The 15,423-nt window shown below is 44.4% G+C and overlaps 1 protein-coding gene across 6 annotated transcripts in view; it reads left to right on the forward strand.

The window, feature by feature from the left end:
* KIF1A (kinesin family member 1A) overlaps window positions 1-15,423 on the forward strand; it is a 280,148-nt gene that overhangs the window by 175,236 nt on the left and 89,489 nt on the right. For all 6 annotated transcript variants that reach the window (XM_069727733.1, XM_069727735.1, XM_069727736.1 and 3 more), the window contains exons 22-24: window positions 8,904-8,997; window positions 9,098-9,246; window positions 11,499-11,677. In XM_069727733.1, the coding sequence (XP_069583834.1) occupies window positions 8,904-8,997; window positions 9,098-9,246; window positions 11,499-11,677 (422 nt within the window). The remainder of the gene's footprint in view (window positions 1-8,903; window positions 8,998-9,097; window positions 9,247-11,498; window positions 11,678-15,423) is intronic.

The following is a 15,423-nucleotide window of genomic DNA, read 5'->3' on the forward strand; positions in this document are numbered from 1 at the left end:
TGGCCATTAGTCTGAGGATGGAAAGCCGAGGAAAAAGACAAGTCAATGCCCATCCTACCACAAAAGGCTCACCAAAACTTCGAAACAAACTGGGAACCTCTGTCAGAAACGATATTCTCTGGAATGCCATGTAAACGAACCACATGCTGGAAGAACAATGGCACCAAATCAGAGGAGGAAGGTAATTTAGACAAGGGTACCAAATGGACCATCTTAGAGAAGCGATCACAGACCACCCAAATGACTGACATCTTTTGAGAGACGGTAAGATCTGAAATAAAATCCATAGAGATATGTGTCCAAGGCCTCTTCGGGACCGGCAAGGGCAAAAGCAACCCACTGGCACGAGAACAGCAGGGCTTAGCCCGAGCACAAATCCCACAGGACTGCACAAAAGAACGCACATCCCGCGACAGAGATGGCCACCAAAAGGATCTAGCCACTAACTCTCTGGTACCAAAGATTCCAGGATGACCAGCCAACACCGAACAATGAACCTCAGAGATAACTTTATTCGTCCACCTATCAGGGACAAACAGTCTCTCCACTGGGCAACGATCAGGTTTATTAGCCTGACATTTTTGCAGCACCCGCCGCAAATCAGGGGAGATGGCAGACACAATTACACACTCTTTGAGGATACCCGCCGGCTCAGATAAACCCGGAGAGTCGGGCACAAAACTCCTAGACAGAGCATCCGCCTTCACATTTTTAGAGCCCGGAAGGTACGAAATCACAAAGTCAAAACGGGCAAAAAACAGCGACCAACGAGCCTGTCTAGGATTCAACCGCTTGGCAGACTCGAGATAAGTCAAGTTCTTATGATCAGTCAAGACCACCACGCGATGCTTAGCTCCTTCAAGCCAATGACGCCACTCCTCGAATGCCCACTTCATGGCCAGCAACTCTCGATTGCCCACATCATAATTTCGCTCAGCAGGCGAAAACTTCCTGGAAAAGAAGGCGCATGGTTTCATCACCGAGCAATCCGAACTTCTCTGCGACAAAACAGCCCCTGCTCCAATCTCAGAAGCATCAACCTCGACCTGGAATGGAAGCGAAACATCTGGTTGACACAACACAGGGGCAGAAGAAAAACGACGCTTCAACTCTTGAAAAGCTTCCACAGCAGCAGAAGATTAATTGACCACATCAGCACCCTTCTTGGTCAAATCGGTCAATGGTTTAGCAATACTAGAAAAATTGCAGATGAAGCGACGATAAAAATTAGCAAAGCCCAGGAACTTTTGCAGACTTTTCAGAGATGTCGGCTGAGTCCAATCATGGATGGCTTGGACCTTAACAGGGTCCATCTTGATAGTAGAAGGGGAAAAGATGAACCCCAAAAATGAAACCTTCTGAACACCAAAGAGACACTTTGATCCCTTCACAAACAAAGAATTAGCACGCAGGACCTGAAACACCGTTCTGACCTGCTTCACATGAGACTCCCAATCATCCGAGAAGATCAAAATGTCATCCAAGTACACAATCAGGAATTTATCCAGGTACTCTCGGAAGATGTCATGCATAAAGGACTGAAACACTGATGGAGCATTGGCAAGTCCGAATGGCATTACAAGATACTCAAAATGGCCCTCGGGCGTATTAAATGCAGTTTTCCATTCATTGCCTCGCTTAATACGCACAAGATTATACGCACCACGAAGATCTATCTTGGTGAACCAACTAGCCCCCTTAATCCGAGCAAACAAATCAGATAACAACGGCAAGGGGTACTGAAATTTAACCGTGATCTTATTTAGAAGGCGGTAATCTATACAAGGTCTCAGCGAACCATCCTTCTTGGCTACAAAAAAGAGCCCTGCTCCTAATGGCGACGATGACGGGCGAATATGCCCCTTCTCCAAGGACTCCTTCACTTAACTCCGCATAGCGGCGTGCTCAGGCACAGATAAATTAAACAGTCGACCTTTTGGGAATTTACTACCAGGAATCAAATCGATAGCACAATCACAATCCCTATGAGGAGGTAGGGTATCGGACTTGGGCTCATCAAATACATCCCGGTAATCAGACAAGAACTCTGGAACCTCAGAAGGGGTGGATGACGAAATAGTCAGAAATGGGACATCACCATGTACCCCCTGACAACCCCAGCTGGACACAGACATGGATTTCCAATCTAATACTGGATTATGAACTTGTAGCCATGGCAACCCCAACACGACCACATCATGCAGATTATGCAACACCAGAAAGCGAATAACCTCCTGATGTGCAGGAGCCATGCACATGGTCAGCTGGGTCCAGTACTGAGGCTTATTCTTGGCCAAAGGCGTAGCATCAATTCCTCTCAATGGAATAGGACACTGCAAGGGCTCCAAGAAAAACCCACAACACCTAGCATACTCCAAGTCCATCAAATTCAGGGCAGTGCCTGAATCCACAAATGCCATGACAGAATACGATGACAAAGAGCAGATCAAGGTAACGGACAGAAGAAATTTTGACTGTACCGTACCAATGGTGGCAGACCTAGCGAACCGCTTAGTGCGCTTAGGACAATCAGAGATAGCATGAGTGGAATCACCACAGTAGAAACACAGCCCATTCAGACGTTTGTGTTCTTGCCGTTCAACTCTGTTCAAAGTCCTATCGCACTGCATAGGCTCAGGTTTAAGCTCAGGTAATACCGCCAAATGGTGCACAGATTTACGCTCACGCAAGCGTCGACCGATCTGAATGGCCAAAGACATAGACTCATTCAGACCAGCAGGCATAGGAAATCCCACCATGACATCTTTAAGGGCTTCAGAGAGACCCTTTCTGAAAATAGCTGCGAGCGCACCTTCATTCCATTGAGTGAGTACGAACCACTTTCTAAATTTCTGACAATATACCTCTATCTCATCCTGACCCTGACACAGAGCCAGCAAATTTTTCTCTGCCTGATCCACTGAATTAGGTTCATCGTACAGCAATCCGAGAGCCAGGAAAAACGCATCGATATTACTTAATGCAGGATCTCCTGACGCAAGGGAAAATGCCCAGTCCTGAGGGTCGCCACGTAAAAAAGAAATAATGATCCTAACTTGTTGAACTGGGTCACCAGAGGAGCGAGGTTTCAAAGCTAGAAATAGTTTACAATTATTTTTGAAACTCAGAAATTTAGTTTTATCTCCAAAAAACAAATCAGGAATAGGAATTCTCGGTTCTAACATAGAATTCTGAACCACAAAGTCTTGAATATTTTGTACTCTTGCCGTGAGCTGATCCACACATGAAGACAGACCTTTAATGTCCATCGCTACACCTGTGTCCTGAACCACCCAAATGTCTAGGGGAAAAAAAAGACAAAACACAGTGCAGAGAAAAAAAAATGGTCTCAGAACTTCTTTTTTCCCTCTATTGAGAATCATTAGTACTTTGGGCCTCCAGTACTGTTATGATAAGGTAATTCAGTACCACAATGGACATAGAGGTCAGAGCACATACAGTGACCTGACAATAACCCAAAAATATAGAACGAGCTCTGAGACGTGGAAACTCTGCTGACCGCAATCCCTAATCCTCTCCAACCACACTAGAGGCAGCCGTGGATTGCGCCTCACGCTCCCTATGCAACTCGGCACAGCCTGAGAAACTAGCTAGCCTGAAGATAGAAAATAAGCCTACCTTGCCTCAGAGAAATACCCCCAAGGAAAAGGCAGCCCCCACATATAATGACTGTGAGTTAAGATGAAAAGACAAACGTAGAGATGAAATAGATTTAGCAAAGTGAGGCCCGACTTTCTGAACAGAGCGAGGACAGGAAAGGTAACTTTGCGGTCAACACAAAACCCTACAAAAACCACGCAAAGGGGGCAAAAAGACCCTCCGTACCGAACTAACGGCACGGAGGTACACCCTCTGCGTCCCAGAGCTTCCAGCAAGCAGAAAAAAACAAATAGACAAGCTGGACAGAAAAAAACAGCAAACAAATAGCAAAGCAGAACTTAGCTATGCAGAGCAGCAGGCCACAGGAACGATCCAGGAGGAAACAGGTCCAATACTAGAACATTGACTGGAGGCCAGGATCAAAGCACTAGGTGGAGTTAAATAGAGCAGCACCTAACGACTTCACCACATCACCTGAGGAAGGAAACTCAGAAGCCGCAGTACCACTTTCCTCCACCAACGGAAGCTCACAGAGAGAATCAACCGAAGTACCACTTGTGACCACAGGAGGGAGCTCTGCCACAGAATTCACAACAGTCAGCACCCGGCGCACCGGGCAAATGCCGGGGCCCTGGGGAGAGAGGGGGGCCCACTCACGCTGTCATAGATACAGCTGGGAGAGCAGAGCAGGAGATCATGCTCTCTCCGCCCACAAAGTCACTGCTGGCTGCCTTCTCTTAACCCCTATGTGCCAGCTCTGACACAAGCATCTTCTCACTCAGTGAGTGCAGCCAGGCAGGCACACATAGGGGTTAAGAGAAGGCAGCCAGTGTGACATTGTTTGTGGGCGGAGAGAGCACGTTCTCTGCTCTGCTCTCCGCCCCTGGCTGGCTGCCGTGTTGCTGAAGTTATGTGGCAGATTCAGGAGGTGCTCCTAGTCCTACCAGTGTCTGAGTGAGTGGCGCTGCTATATACTACGTGGGCTGCGCTGCTATATACTACGTGGGCTCGGCTGCGCTGCTATATACTACGTGGGCTGCGCTGCTATATACTACGTGGGCTGCGCTGCTATATACTATGTGGGCTGCGCTGCTATATACTATGTGGGCTGCGCTGCTATATACTACGTGGGCTGCGCTGCTATATACCATGTGGGCTGCGCTGCTATATACTACGTGGGCTGCACTGCTATATACTACGTGGGCTGCGCTCCTATATACTACGTGGGCTGCGCTGCTATATACTACGTGGGCTGCGCTGCTATAAACTACGTGGGCTGCTATATACTACATGGGCTGCGCTGCTATATACTACGTGGGCTGTGCTATATACTACATGGGCTGCTATATGCTACGTGGGCTGCTATATACTACGTGGGCAGTGTTATATACTACATGGCTGTGTTTATATGCAATCATGAATCGGGGTATGTGTTAAAGGGGGGGCCCACTGAGACTCTTTCGCCCGGGGCCCTCAAAAACCTGGAGCCGGCCCTGTATATAATAATAATAATAATTTTATTTATACAGTGCCAACATATTCCGAGGCGCTTTACAAATTATAAAGGGGGATTTGTACAGACAATAGACATTACTGCATAATAAAAATCAGTTCAAAATAGATACCAAGAGGAATGAGGGCCCTGCTCACAAGCTTACAAACTACACAAGAGGTGGATGGTAACAATTGCTTTCGTGGTTCGGACCAGCCATAGTGTAAGGATCGGGTGTTCATGTAAAGCTGCATGAACCAGTTAACAGCCTAAGTATGTAACAGTACAGACACAGAGGGCTATTAACCGCATAAAGTGTATGAGAACATGATGCGAGGAACCTGATTTTGGTTTAAGTTTTTTTAATGGGCCACACAGGGATAGTTAGGTTAATGCGTTGAGGCGGTAGGCCAGTCGGAACAAATGCGTTTTTAGGGCACGCTTAAAACTGTGGGGATTGGGGATTAATCATATTAACCTGGGTAGTGCATTCCACAGAATTGGCGAAGCACGTGTAAAGTCTTGGAGACGGGAGTGGGAGGTTCTGATTATTGAGGATGCTAACCTCAGGTAATTAGCAGAACGGAGGGTGGTAGACTGAGACCAGGGAGGAGATGTAGGGTGGTGCTGAGCCATGGAGTGCTTTGTGGATGAGGCTAATAGTCTTGTACTGGATTCTGGAGTGGATGGGTAACCAGTGTAATGACTGGCACAGGGTAGAGGCATCGGTGTAACGGTTGGCGAGGAATATAATCCTGGCAGAAGCATTCAGTCATTCAGGACAGATTGGAGCGGGGAGAGTTTGGTAAGAGGGAGGCCGATTTAAGAGAGAGTTACAATAGTCCAGACGAGAATGAATGAGTGAAACAGTAAGTGTTTTTGCAGAGTCGAAAGTAAGAAAAGGGCGAATTCTAGAAATGTTTTTGAGATGCAAAAAAGAAGAGCGAGCCAGTGATCGGATGTGGGGGGGTGAATGAAAGCTCGGAATCAAGTATAACCCCAAGGCAGTGGGCATGTTGATTGGGAGTAATGGTGGAACCACACAAGGAGATGGCAATGTCAGGCAAAGGTAGGTTAGTAGAGGGAGAGAACACAAGTTCAGTTTTTGACATTTTCAGTTTCAGATAGAGGGAGGACATGATGTTGGAGACAACGGTAAGACAATTACTGGTGTTTTCTAGAAAGGCAGGCATGATATCAGGAGAAGAGCATAATTGGCTGTCATCAGCATAGAGATGGTACTGGAAACTAAATCTACTGATTGTTTGTCCAACAGGGGTGGTATACAAAGAGAAGAGGAGGGGGCCTAGGACTGATCCTTGAGGAACCCCAACAGTAAGGGAAAGGTGACAGGAGGAGGAACCAGCAAAAGATACAGTGAAGGAGCGGTCAGAGAGATAGGAGGAGAACCAGGAGAGAACGGTGTCCTTGAGGCCGATGGAGCGGAGCATAGTGAGGAGGAGCTGATGATCCACAGTATCGAATGCTGCGGAGAGATCAAGAGAATTAGCATGGAGTAGTGACCATTAGATTTAGCTGTTAGTAGATCATTAGAGACTTTAGTGAGGGCAGTTTCAGTAGAATGTAAAGAGCGGAAACCAGATTGAAGAGGGTCAAGAAGAGAGTTATCTGAGAGATAGCGGATGAGACAGGAGTGGACCAGGCGCTCGAGGAGTTTAGAGATGAAGGGAAGATTAGAGACTAGCGGTGGATACCGTGTCTGGAGGCAGAGCCCCTCACCCCTAACACCAGTGCTTTCAGCTTGTGGGTGCTACATCCTGATGTGCGGCCATTGCCCCACCATTATAGCACTCTAGCTAAGCTCTATTTTACCTCCATTCTCTATAACGCAAGCTGTGGCGGCGCTTTTTGCACATTCTATGCATCCCTGCTCTTCCTGAACCCAGCCCTACGGGCTTCTAACGGCACGTGACTGATGAAAGTCCTTATGGACTGAAACGTTTCAAGTGCTACAAATAAATCAATTCTTTCGCCGCTTAAGTTGTGTGCTAGACTTGTTTCTATTTGTATTGAAGGTCTGGGAACCTAGTCTAAGCACCACAGTATAGCTGTGCACACGGTGTTTTCTCTCTCTGGTCTATAATTAGCAGCACAGTTTTGATTGAGGGATGGTTTCTTAAGTAATGATGAATGTATGATGGAATGCTTAAATGAGGAAAAATACCGGAAGAGAGAGAGAGAGGTTGAATATTTTTTTTAGGTGAGAGGTGACAGCAGGGGAAAGGGACTGGAGGAGATGTGGTGGAATGGGGTCCCTGGTGCAAGTGGTTGGGCGAGAAGATGCAAGGAGCCTGATTACTTCTTCTTCTATAACTGGTTCAAAGTCAGAGAGTGAGCGACATGCAGTAGGGCAGGGAGGACAGTGCATGGTATGAAGTGATTGGGAGATAATTTCCTGTTGGATATGGTCAATTTTTTCTTTGAAGTAACTGGCCAGATTGTCAGTGCAGAGATCCGTGGTTGGGGTCTGCACTCTTGGGTTGAGTAGGGAATGGAAAGTGTCAAAGAGACGTTTAGGGTTAGTGGACAGTGAGGTGATGAGGGTGTTAAAATAGGTTTGATTGGAGAGATGAAGGGCAGAGTTGTATGTTTTAAGCATGAACTTATAATGGATGAAATCTTTGGGTAGATTAGATTTTCTCCACAGACGTTTGGTGTGTCTGTGCCAAGTTGTTCTATGTGAAGGAGGTGAAATTTCATCCAGGGCACGTTGCAGTGTTTCATTATAGTGCTTCAGTGCCGAATTAGGACATGAGATGGAGGAGATAGGGGGCCAATGAGGACTGCAAGTTCTTCATAAGTTTCTGGGTGTTAATGGCCTGTATGTCTCTATACGTGTGGAAAGTGGGGGTGACCTGAGCGGGATGGCAGTTCTTGATAGAGAATGAAAGAAGGTTGTGGTGAGAGAGCGGGAGTGGGGAGTTTGTGAAATCGTCCACTGAGCAAAGCCGGGAGAAGACCAAGTCAAGGGAGTTTCCATCTTCATGTGTTGGAGAGTAAGTATGCTGCGAGAGGCCGAAAGAGAAGGTTAGAGATAAAAGGTGAGAAGCAGATGGGGAGAGGGGAAAAGCAATGGGGCTGTTGAAATCACCCATGATGATCCCTTTCACAATTCTCCATTTGCTCCATAATGTGCTCTATTGCGCCATAATGTACCCTTGCAGTATCCTCCAACCCTTACATCCCCTACCCCGACACCCTCATCTAAACCAGTGCCTGTCATATCCTCACTAGTTCTGCGGTCCCAACATCAGTGACAGCCGATTTCACTGCCCCAGGCCCGACGCAACACAGTGTTGTTTTAGATGTGAATACATTTGTCTATATGAAGAAGGGAGCGGGGTCTCCTGGGCAGTTCTGTGGATGCACAACATCCTTCAGGCAGACTGTATATTGTGCGGGCCTGCGCTAGTCTCTTCCAATTTTTGGCTGAGATTCAGCTATTCAAGTCTGTGGGTGAGCAATAAAAACTTGTTCCCATATGAATCATCCATATTGCATCTGTTTTTCCCGAAACATTGCTGTTATTAACATAAGAAACTGTATTTGGTCTTGTATATTTTATAATATATGTAAGATGTATAAAACCCGATATCATAAAGATGTAAGAAATGAACATACAGATGACACACAGATGGAATATTGATAAAACTCATCTGTTTTTTTTGAGGATGAAAATCAGATGTTTGCCTGAACCCTACCTAAAGGTCCAGCACTGACTACTTAGCCATCATTTGGTTCACCATACATTTATTGTTTTACTCCTCAGGATTATGAAAGTCGTCTGGAAGCTCTTCAAAGACAGATGGATTCAAGATATTATACTGAGGTCAATGAGGAAGAGGAAGAGCCTGAGGATGATGGTAAAAATACCAAAGTATCTGGTCTGCACTTACACGCTCAATCACAGCACAAAATCGAGCTTTTTCTCCTTATTATCTGTTGTATATGGTTATTTTTCAGTTCAGTGGACGGATCAGGAGTATGATCTGGCCCTGTGGGCTTTTCGAAAATGGAAATGGTACCAATTCACATCACTGCGTGACCAGCTGTGGGGCAATGCCATCTTTCTGAAGGAGGCCAATGCAATCAGTGTGGAACTGAAGAAGAAGGTGATACTGATGAGACAATTCAGGGACATTCAACATCTCCTTCCACACTTTCTCTCTGTATACATTTTATGCTTGTGTTTGATTTACATAATCAGTCAGAAATATCCATTGATTTTATTAGTTTATGCAAGTCCGTTTTGCTTTCTGATATCAGATAACTAATATAGAAAAGATTTAGTCTAAAACTCTTGCTCATGTATATATCATAAATGTGCTGGAGGATGGAAAATTGTATTGTGTGTGCCAATACATCCAAATACAAATTTGGTTAAGATTAGATAGGGCATAAAAAATATAAAGTGATGCATATGCACTAGCTTATCTGCAAAAAAATGTGCCCAATGTCTATAATGTTTTTACATGACTAGCTCAGTGTCTTCAGGCCGTCATACACATTTCAGTCCATACTGACTGTCACAGTCCTTTAAATTGGCCATATACGCAAACAGCCTCTTGTATACTGTAGTCCCCTGTAGACAGTGAGCCCTCGCGGGCAGGGTCCTCGCTCCTCCTGTACCATTTAGTAACTTGTTTTGTTCAAGATTATTGTACTTGTTATATATACCCTTTTTCACATGTAAAGCGCCATGGAATAAATGGCGCTATAATAATAAATAATAATAACATACGCAAACATCCTTCTCAGAGAAGAAGAGGACTTGATCTCTGGAACCATCTATTTGAGGTAGCAATCCTAAAAGTCAATATTAACCCTTTAATGAATCTTGCCACAAGACTTAGTTTCTAGTTTGTCTTCTTATCCTATTTGCAGACACAAGTCTCGGGACATTTGCCCTCATCAGTACAAATCAGGAGATCTGATTTGGCTACTTGAGAGGCCTTTGACTGGGGTTCTAAGGGAGAATGTTTCTCCTTAGAGAGTGCCAAACTGGTGTAAGGAGACTTATAGGCTATGCAATTCTCCTATGGGAATTTAAATAGGAAAAGAACCTCCTCATAGAGGAAAAGGTCTTGAACTCTAGTGCCACCTATTGGATGTAGCAATCCTAAAAGCCAATATAGACCCTTTAACAAGCCTTAAATGTGTCATACATGCCCAATCATAGTGGGCAAAGGACAAAAGATCTGTCTCTGTAACATTCTTGAAATGTTCCTTTACTGAAAGCTCTTTCGGGGAGTAGCAGCTCTTGGATAAAAATGTTAAACATGGCTGATTTCAGTCTGCATGATTTTTTCTTCACCTAGATCATTGTTAAATTTTACCAGATGAATTATCAAGTCAACGGTAGACGAATGTGTATGATATGGCCGCCACTATCCTAAAGAAAGGCTTATTTTCTTACTTAATGTTGTAAATATAGCACCAACATATTGTGTTTTAGTGTCTATGGGCTCAAAATTTAATTTTCTTTTCCTAGACACACAGAAATATACATTAAGTCCAATTTCATAGATATGTTTTTGTATGATGGCAATCAAATTACCTAAAGGAACCCAAGCAAACACAAGAAACACAGACACCTTTGCAGTAAATATACAATAGAAATATTAAGTAGTTCTAGCTAATTAATGAAATGAAAATTATAATAGGAATATTTAATTTATTATAATCAGATACTTAACAAAATTAAAGGGAATCTGTTAGACGGATTTTATCCCCCCACCAAATGATTTATATGTACAAGTGGCTCTTTCAAAAACAAGTCCAGCAATACCTTTACATGGATAGTCCGCTCCTCCACTATTGAGAAATCATTGTTTGAATTGATATGCAAGTTAGGCTTAAGGGCTATGGTAGATCTTAAGCCTCTGTAATTCCAGCTCTATTCCCCTTATTCTGTCTCCTTCTGTTGGACTTACAGCTTTGTGCTGTCTGACTTTAGTCAAAGGAGCCGTCAGACAAGCTGGAGGAGGCGAGGAATAGAGCTGGAGTGACAGAGGATTTAAATCTACAATAGATCTTCAGCCACATTTGCAATTCTAACACTGATTTCTAAGTAACGGAGAAAGGGACCTGCCATGTAAAGGTATTGCTGGACTTGTTTTTTAAAAGTTATATCCACATATAGTTAAGGGGTGAAATCCTGCTGACAGATTCCCTAAAATACAGTTGGGAAAATAAGTATTTGATACATTGCCGATTTTGCAAGTTTACCACCTACAAAGAATGGAGAGGTCTGTAATTTTTATCGAAGAACAATATATATATGCATCCATTTGATTGCAATACTACCATTTCCTGATGTTATAGGTTTTATAGTCTAAACTGTCCAAAATCTGTGTATTTCCAGGTACAGTTCCAGTTCGTGCTGCTGACAGATACTCTATATTCACCACTACCACCTGACCTGTTGCCACCGGATGCCCACTCAGAACGTGAGAAACGTCCCTTCCCGAGAACCATTGTGGCTGTGGAAGTTCAGGATCAGAAGAATGGAGCAACTCACTATTGGACCCTGGAAAAACTCCGGTAATTTTTGAGTCTTTTGGATTTAATTGCATGTCTGGCAGTTATGTTATTATATAGCTTTCATAAATGGAGGCTTATCTATAACTGTAATATGATATTTATTGTTGCTGTAGAGAGACGCTCAGTGGTCGCAGGCAGTACATGGTGAGAAAAAATCTGCAAACTAGCTCTTCGCCAGCTAAAAACTGTCTCTTTTGTGCCAGCTATTGAAAGTTGCTAACTGTAGGGCAAAAAAAGAAAAGATAATCATTTGCAGACAGTTATTTTGTTTTCTTCAAAGTACAAAAAAAGTTCAGTATGTAACACAAAAATGTGTCTCTTAGGCTACGTTCACATTTGCGTTGCGTCGGGCGCAGGTTCGGCGACGCATAGCGACGCATGCGTCATGCGCCCCTATATTTAACATGTCTTGCGTTTTGTGACGCATGCGTCATTTTTGGCACAAGCGTCAGGGCGCAGAGGACGCTGCATGTTGCATTTTTTTCGTCCAAAATCAAGCCAAACATGGACGCATGCGTCACAAAACAATGCGTTTTTGCATGCGTTTTGCATGCGTTGTGAGTTGCGTTGCCGACGCAACGCCCAACAACGCAAATGTGAACGTAGCCTTATAAGTACTCTCTAAAAGAAAAAAAGGTCCACAACAAACTTTCACTCAACCCTCCAAACCAGAAGGAAAGGAATAGGTATGGGGATCCTCCTTCACTCTAGCTTAGCAGATGAATTCCAGTAGTAGAAGAATGAGGTCCTCTCCTGTTATGGACCTGGTGGTTAGGAGCACCCGGAACGACCTGATGGTTAAACTCACACAGGACAAGCTCTGGGAAGTGGGAGCTCTGCTGACCGCAACCCCTAACCCTATCACACAACTAGAAATAGCCATGGAGCGTACCTAACTCGGCCTAGACGCCTCTTCACAGCCTAAGAGCTAACTAGCCCTAGAGACAGAAAATAAAGCCTACCTTGCCTCAGAAAAATTCCCCAAAGGAAAAGGCAGCCCCCCACATATATTGACTGTGAGTAGAGATGAAAGTCACAAACACAGAAATGAAACAGGTTTCAGCAAAGGGAGGCCAGACTTACTAAACAGACTGAGGATAGGAAAGGTATCTTTGCGATCAGCACAAAAAACTACAAAAAGACCACGCAGAGTGTGCAAAAAGACCTCCGCACCGACTCACGGTGCGGAGGTGCCACTCTGCATCCCAGAGCTTCCAGCTAGCGAGACAAAATCATGATAGCAAGCTGGACAAGGAAACAATTTATTATTATTATTATTATACATTTTTATAGCGCCATTTATTCCATGGCGCTTTACATGTGAATACGGGCAAATATAGACAAATACATTAAACATGAGCAGATAACAAGGCACACGAGTACATAAGGAGGGAGGACCCTGCCCGCGAGGGCTCACAGTCTGCAGGGGGTGGGTGAGGATACACTAGGAGAGGGAAGAGCTGGCTGTACGGCTGTTCAGTAGGTTGAGGATCACTGCAGGCTGTAGGCTTGTCGGAAGAGATGAGTCTTCAGGTTCTTTTTGAAGGTTTCTATGGTAGGCGCAAGTCTGATGTGTTGGGGTAGAGAGTTCCAGAGTATGGGGGAAGCACGGGAGAAGTCTTGGATGCGGTTATGGGAAGAAGAGATGAGAGGGGAGTAGAGAAGGAGGTCTTGGGAGGATCGGAGGTCGCGTGTAGGTAGGTACCGGGAGACCATGTCACAGATGTATGGAGGAGACAGGTTGTGGATGGCTTTGTATGTCAGTGTGAGGGTTTTGAACTGGAGTCTCTGGGCGATAGGAAGCCAGTGAAGGGCTTGACACAGGGGAGAGGCTGGGGAATAGCGGGGGGACAGGTGGATTAGTCGGGCAGCAGAGTGTAGGATGGATTGGAGTGGTGCCAGAGTGCTAGAGGGGAGTCCAGAGAGTAGGAGGTTGCAGTAGTCGAGGCAACAATGAACAAATAATTAACTAGCAGGGACTTAGCTTCTGCTGGAGTAGACAGTTCACCAGAAAGATCCAAAAGTGAACTGAACCAGTTCAAGAACAAAGAATAAACTACGTCACCTGTGGAAGGAACCTCAGAAGCAGCAGCTCCACTCACAGCCACCAGAGGGAGTCCATGGACAGAACTCGCCGAAGTACCATTCATGACCACAGGAGGGAGTTCGATAACAGAATTCACAATACTCTCCAGCGCTGTCAAAGGATATTATCAGAATGTGCACAGCTTGATTTTTTTCTCAAATTACCTTATTTATTACAAAAAGTCAAAACAAATAATTGAATAAAATATAAGATATTAAAATGGCTAAAACAAGCATGTGTAATACCTTATATTTATTGGATTCTTTCATTTAACTTTTTGTAACTAATAAATAAATTAATTTGAGAAAAGAATCAAGCTGTGCACATTCTGATAATGCCAACTGACAGTACCTGATAGGACCTCATTCTTCTACTATTGGAATTCATCAGCCGTACCTACAATAATTCCATCCGGGGAGATCTGGATAAAGAGGCAGCCAGCAAATACAGAATTGTGCGATGCTTTTTTGCATAGCTCACAAGGTGAACACAGACATATACATATTCTCTTCACCCTTTTTACCTGATGGTATTTCACTAGGGAGCATCTCTCTATCACTATCCTTATTTTGCATATATAGTATTATTCTCACTTTAGCTTAGGGTAGAGCCTGTCTTTGTCCCATATTCCACCAGTGTCCACAGTCTTGGACTGTTCCTCCACTGAAGGGCCACCTCATGGATGTAGCAATCCTAAAATTTAATATTGACGCATTTGCAAGCTTTGCCACTTCACAAGACTAAGAAGTCAAACCAGACACTCAATTTGCAGACACACGTTTCGGGGTGTTTGCCCCTGCTCAGTGAATGCAAAGCAGGAAATCTAGATTGGTTAGGTGAGAGGCCTAAGACTGGAAGTATAAGAGGGAATGTTTTCTCCTTGTGGAAAGTGCTATACCGGTGTAAGGAGCCTTATAGGCCATGCAATGATCCTCTCACCTAGCCAAATCACATGTACTGTTTTGCACTCAGGAGGGGAAAACACTCCTAACACATATCTGCAAATGACGTGCCTGATTTGGTTTCTTATCCTAGGTCATGTGGTAAGGCTCTTTAAAGGGACAATATTGATTTTTAGGATAGCTGCAGTACAGACCAAAAGTTTGGACACACCTTCTCATTTAAAGATTTTTGTGTATTTTCATGACTATGAAAATTGTACATTCACACTGAAGGCATCAAAACTATGAATTAACACATGTGGGATTATATACTTAACAAAAAAGTGTGAAACAACTGAAAATATGTCTTATATTCTAGGTTCTTGAAAGTAGCCACCTTTTGCATTGATGACTGCTTTGCATACTCTTGGCATTCTCTTGATGAGCTTCAAGAGGTGCTCACCGGGAATGGTTTTCCAACAATCTTGAAGGAGTTCCCAGAGATGCTTAGCACTTGTTGACCCTTTTTTTGCCTTCACTCTGCGGTCCAGCTTACCCAAAACCATCTCGATTGGGTTCAGGTCTGGTGAATGTGGAGGCCGGGTCATCTGGCGTAGCACCCCCATCACTCTCCTTCTTGGTCAAATAGCCCCTGCACAGCCTGGAGGTGTGTTTGGGGTCATTGTCCTGTTGAAAAATAAATGATGGTCCAACTAAATGCAAACCGGATGGAGTAGCATGCCGCTGCAAGATGCTGTGGTAGCCATGCTGGTTCAGTA

The sequence above is a fragment of the Ranitomeya imitator genome, chromosome 5, assembly GCF_032444005.1.
Source record: "Ranitomeya imitator isolate aRanImi1 chromosome 5, aRanImi1.pri, whole genome shotgun sequence".
NCBI classification, from domain to species: Eukaryota; Metazoa; Chordata; class Amphibia; order Anura; family Dendrobatidae; genus Ranitomeya; species Ranitomeya imitator.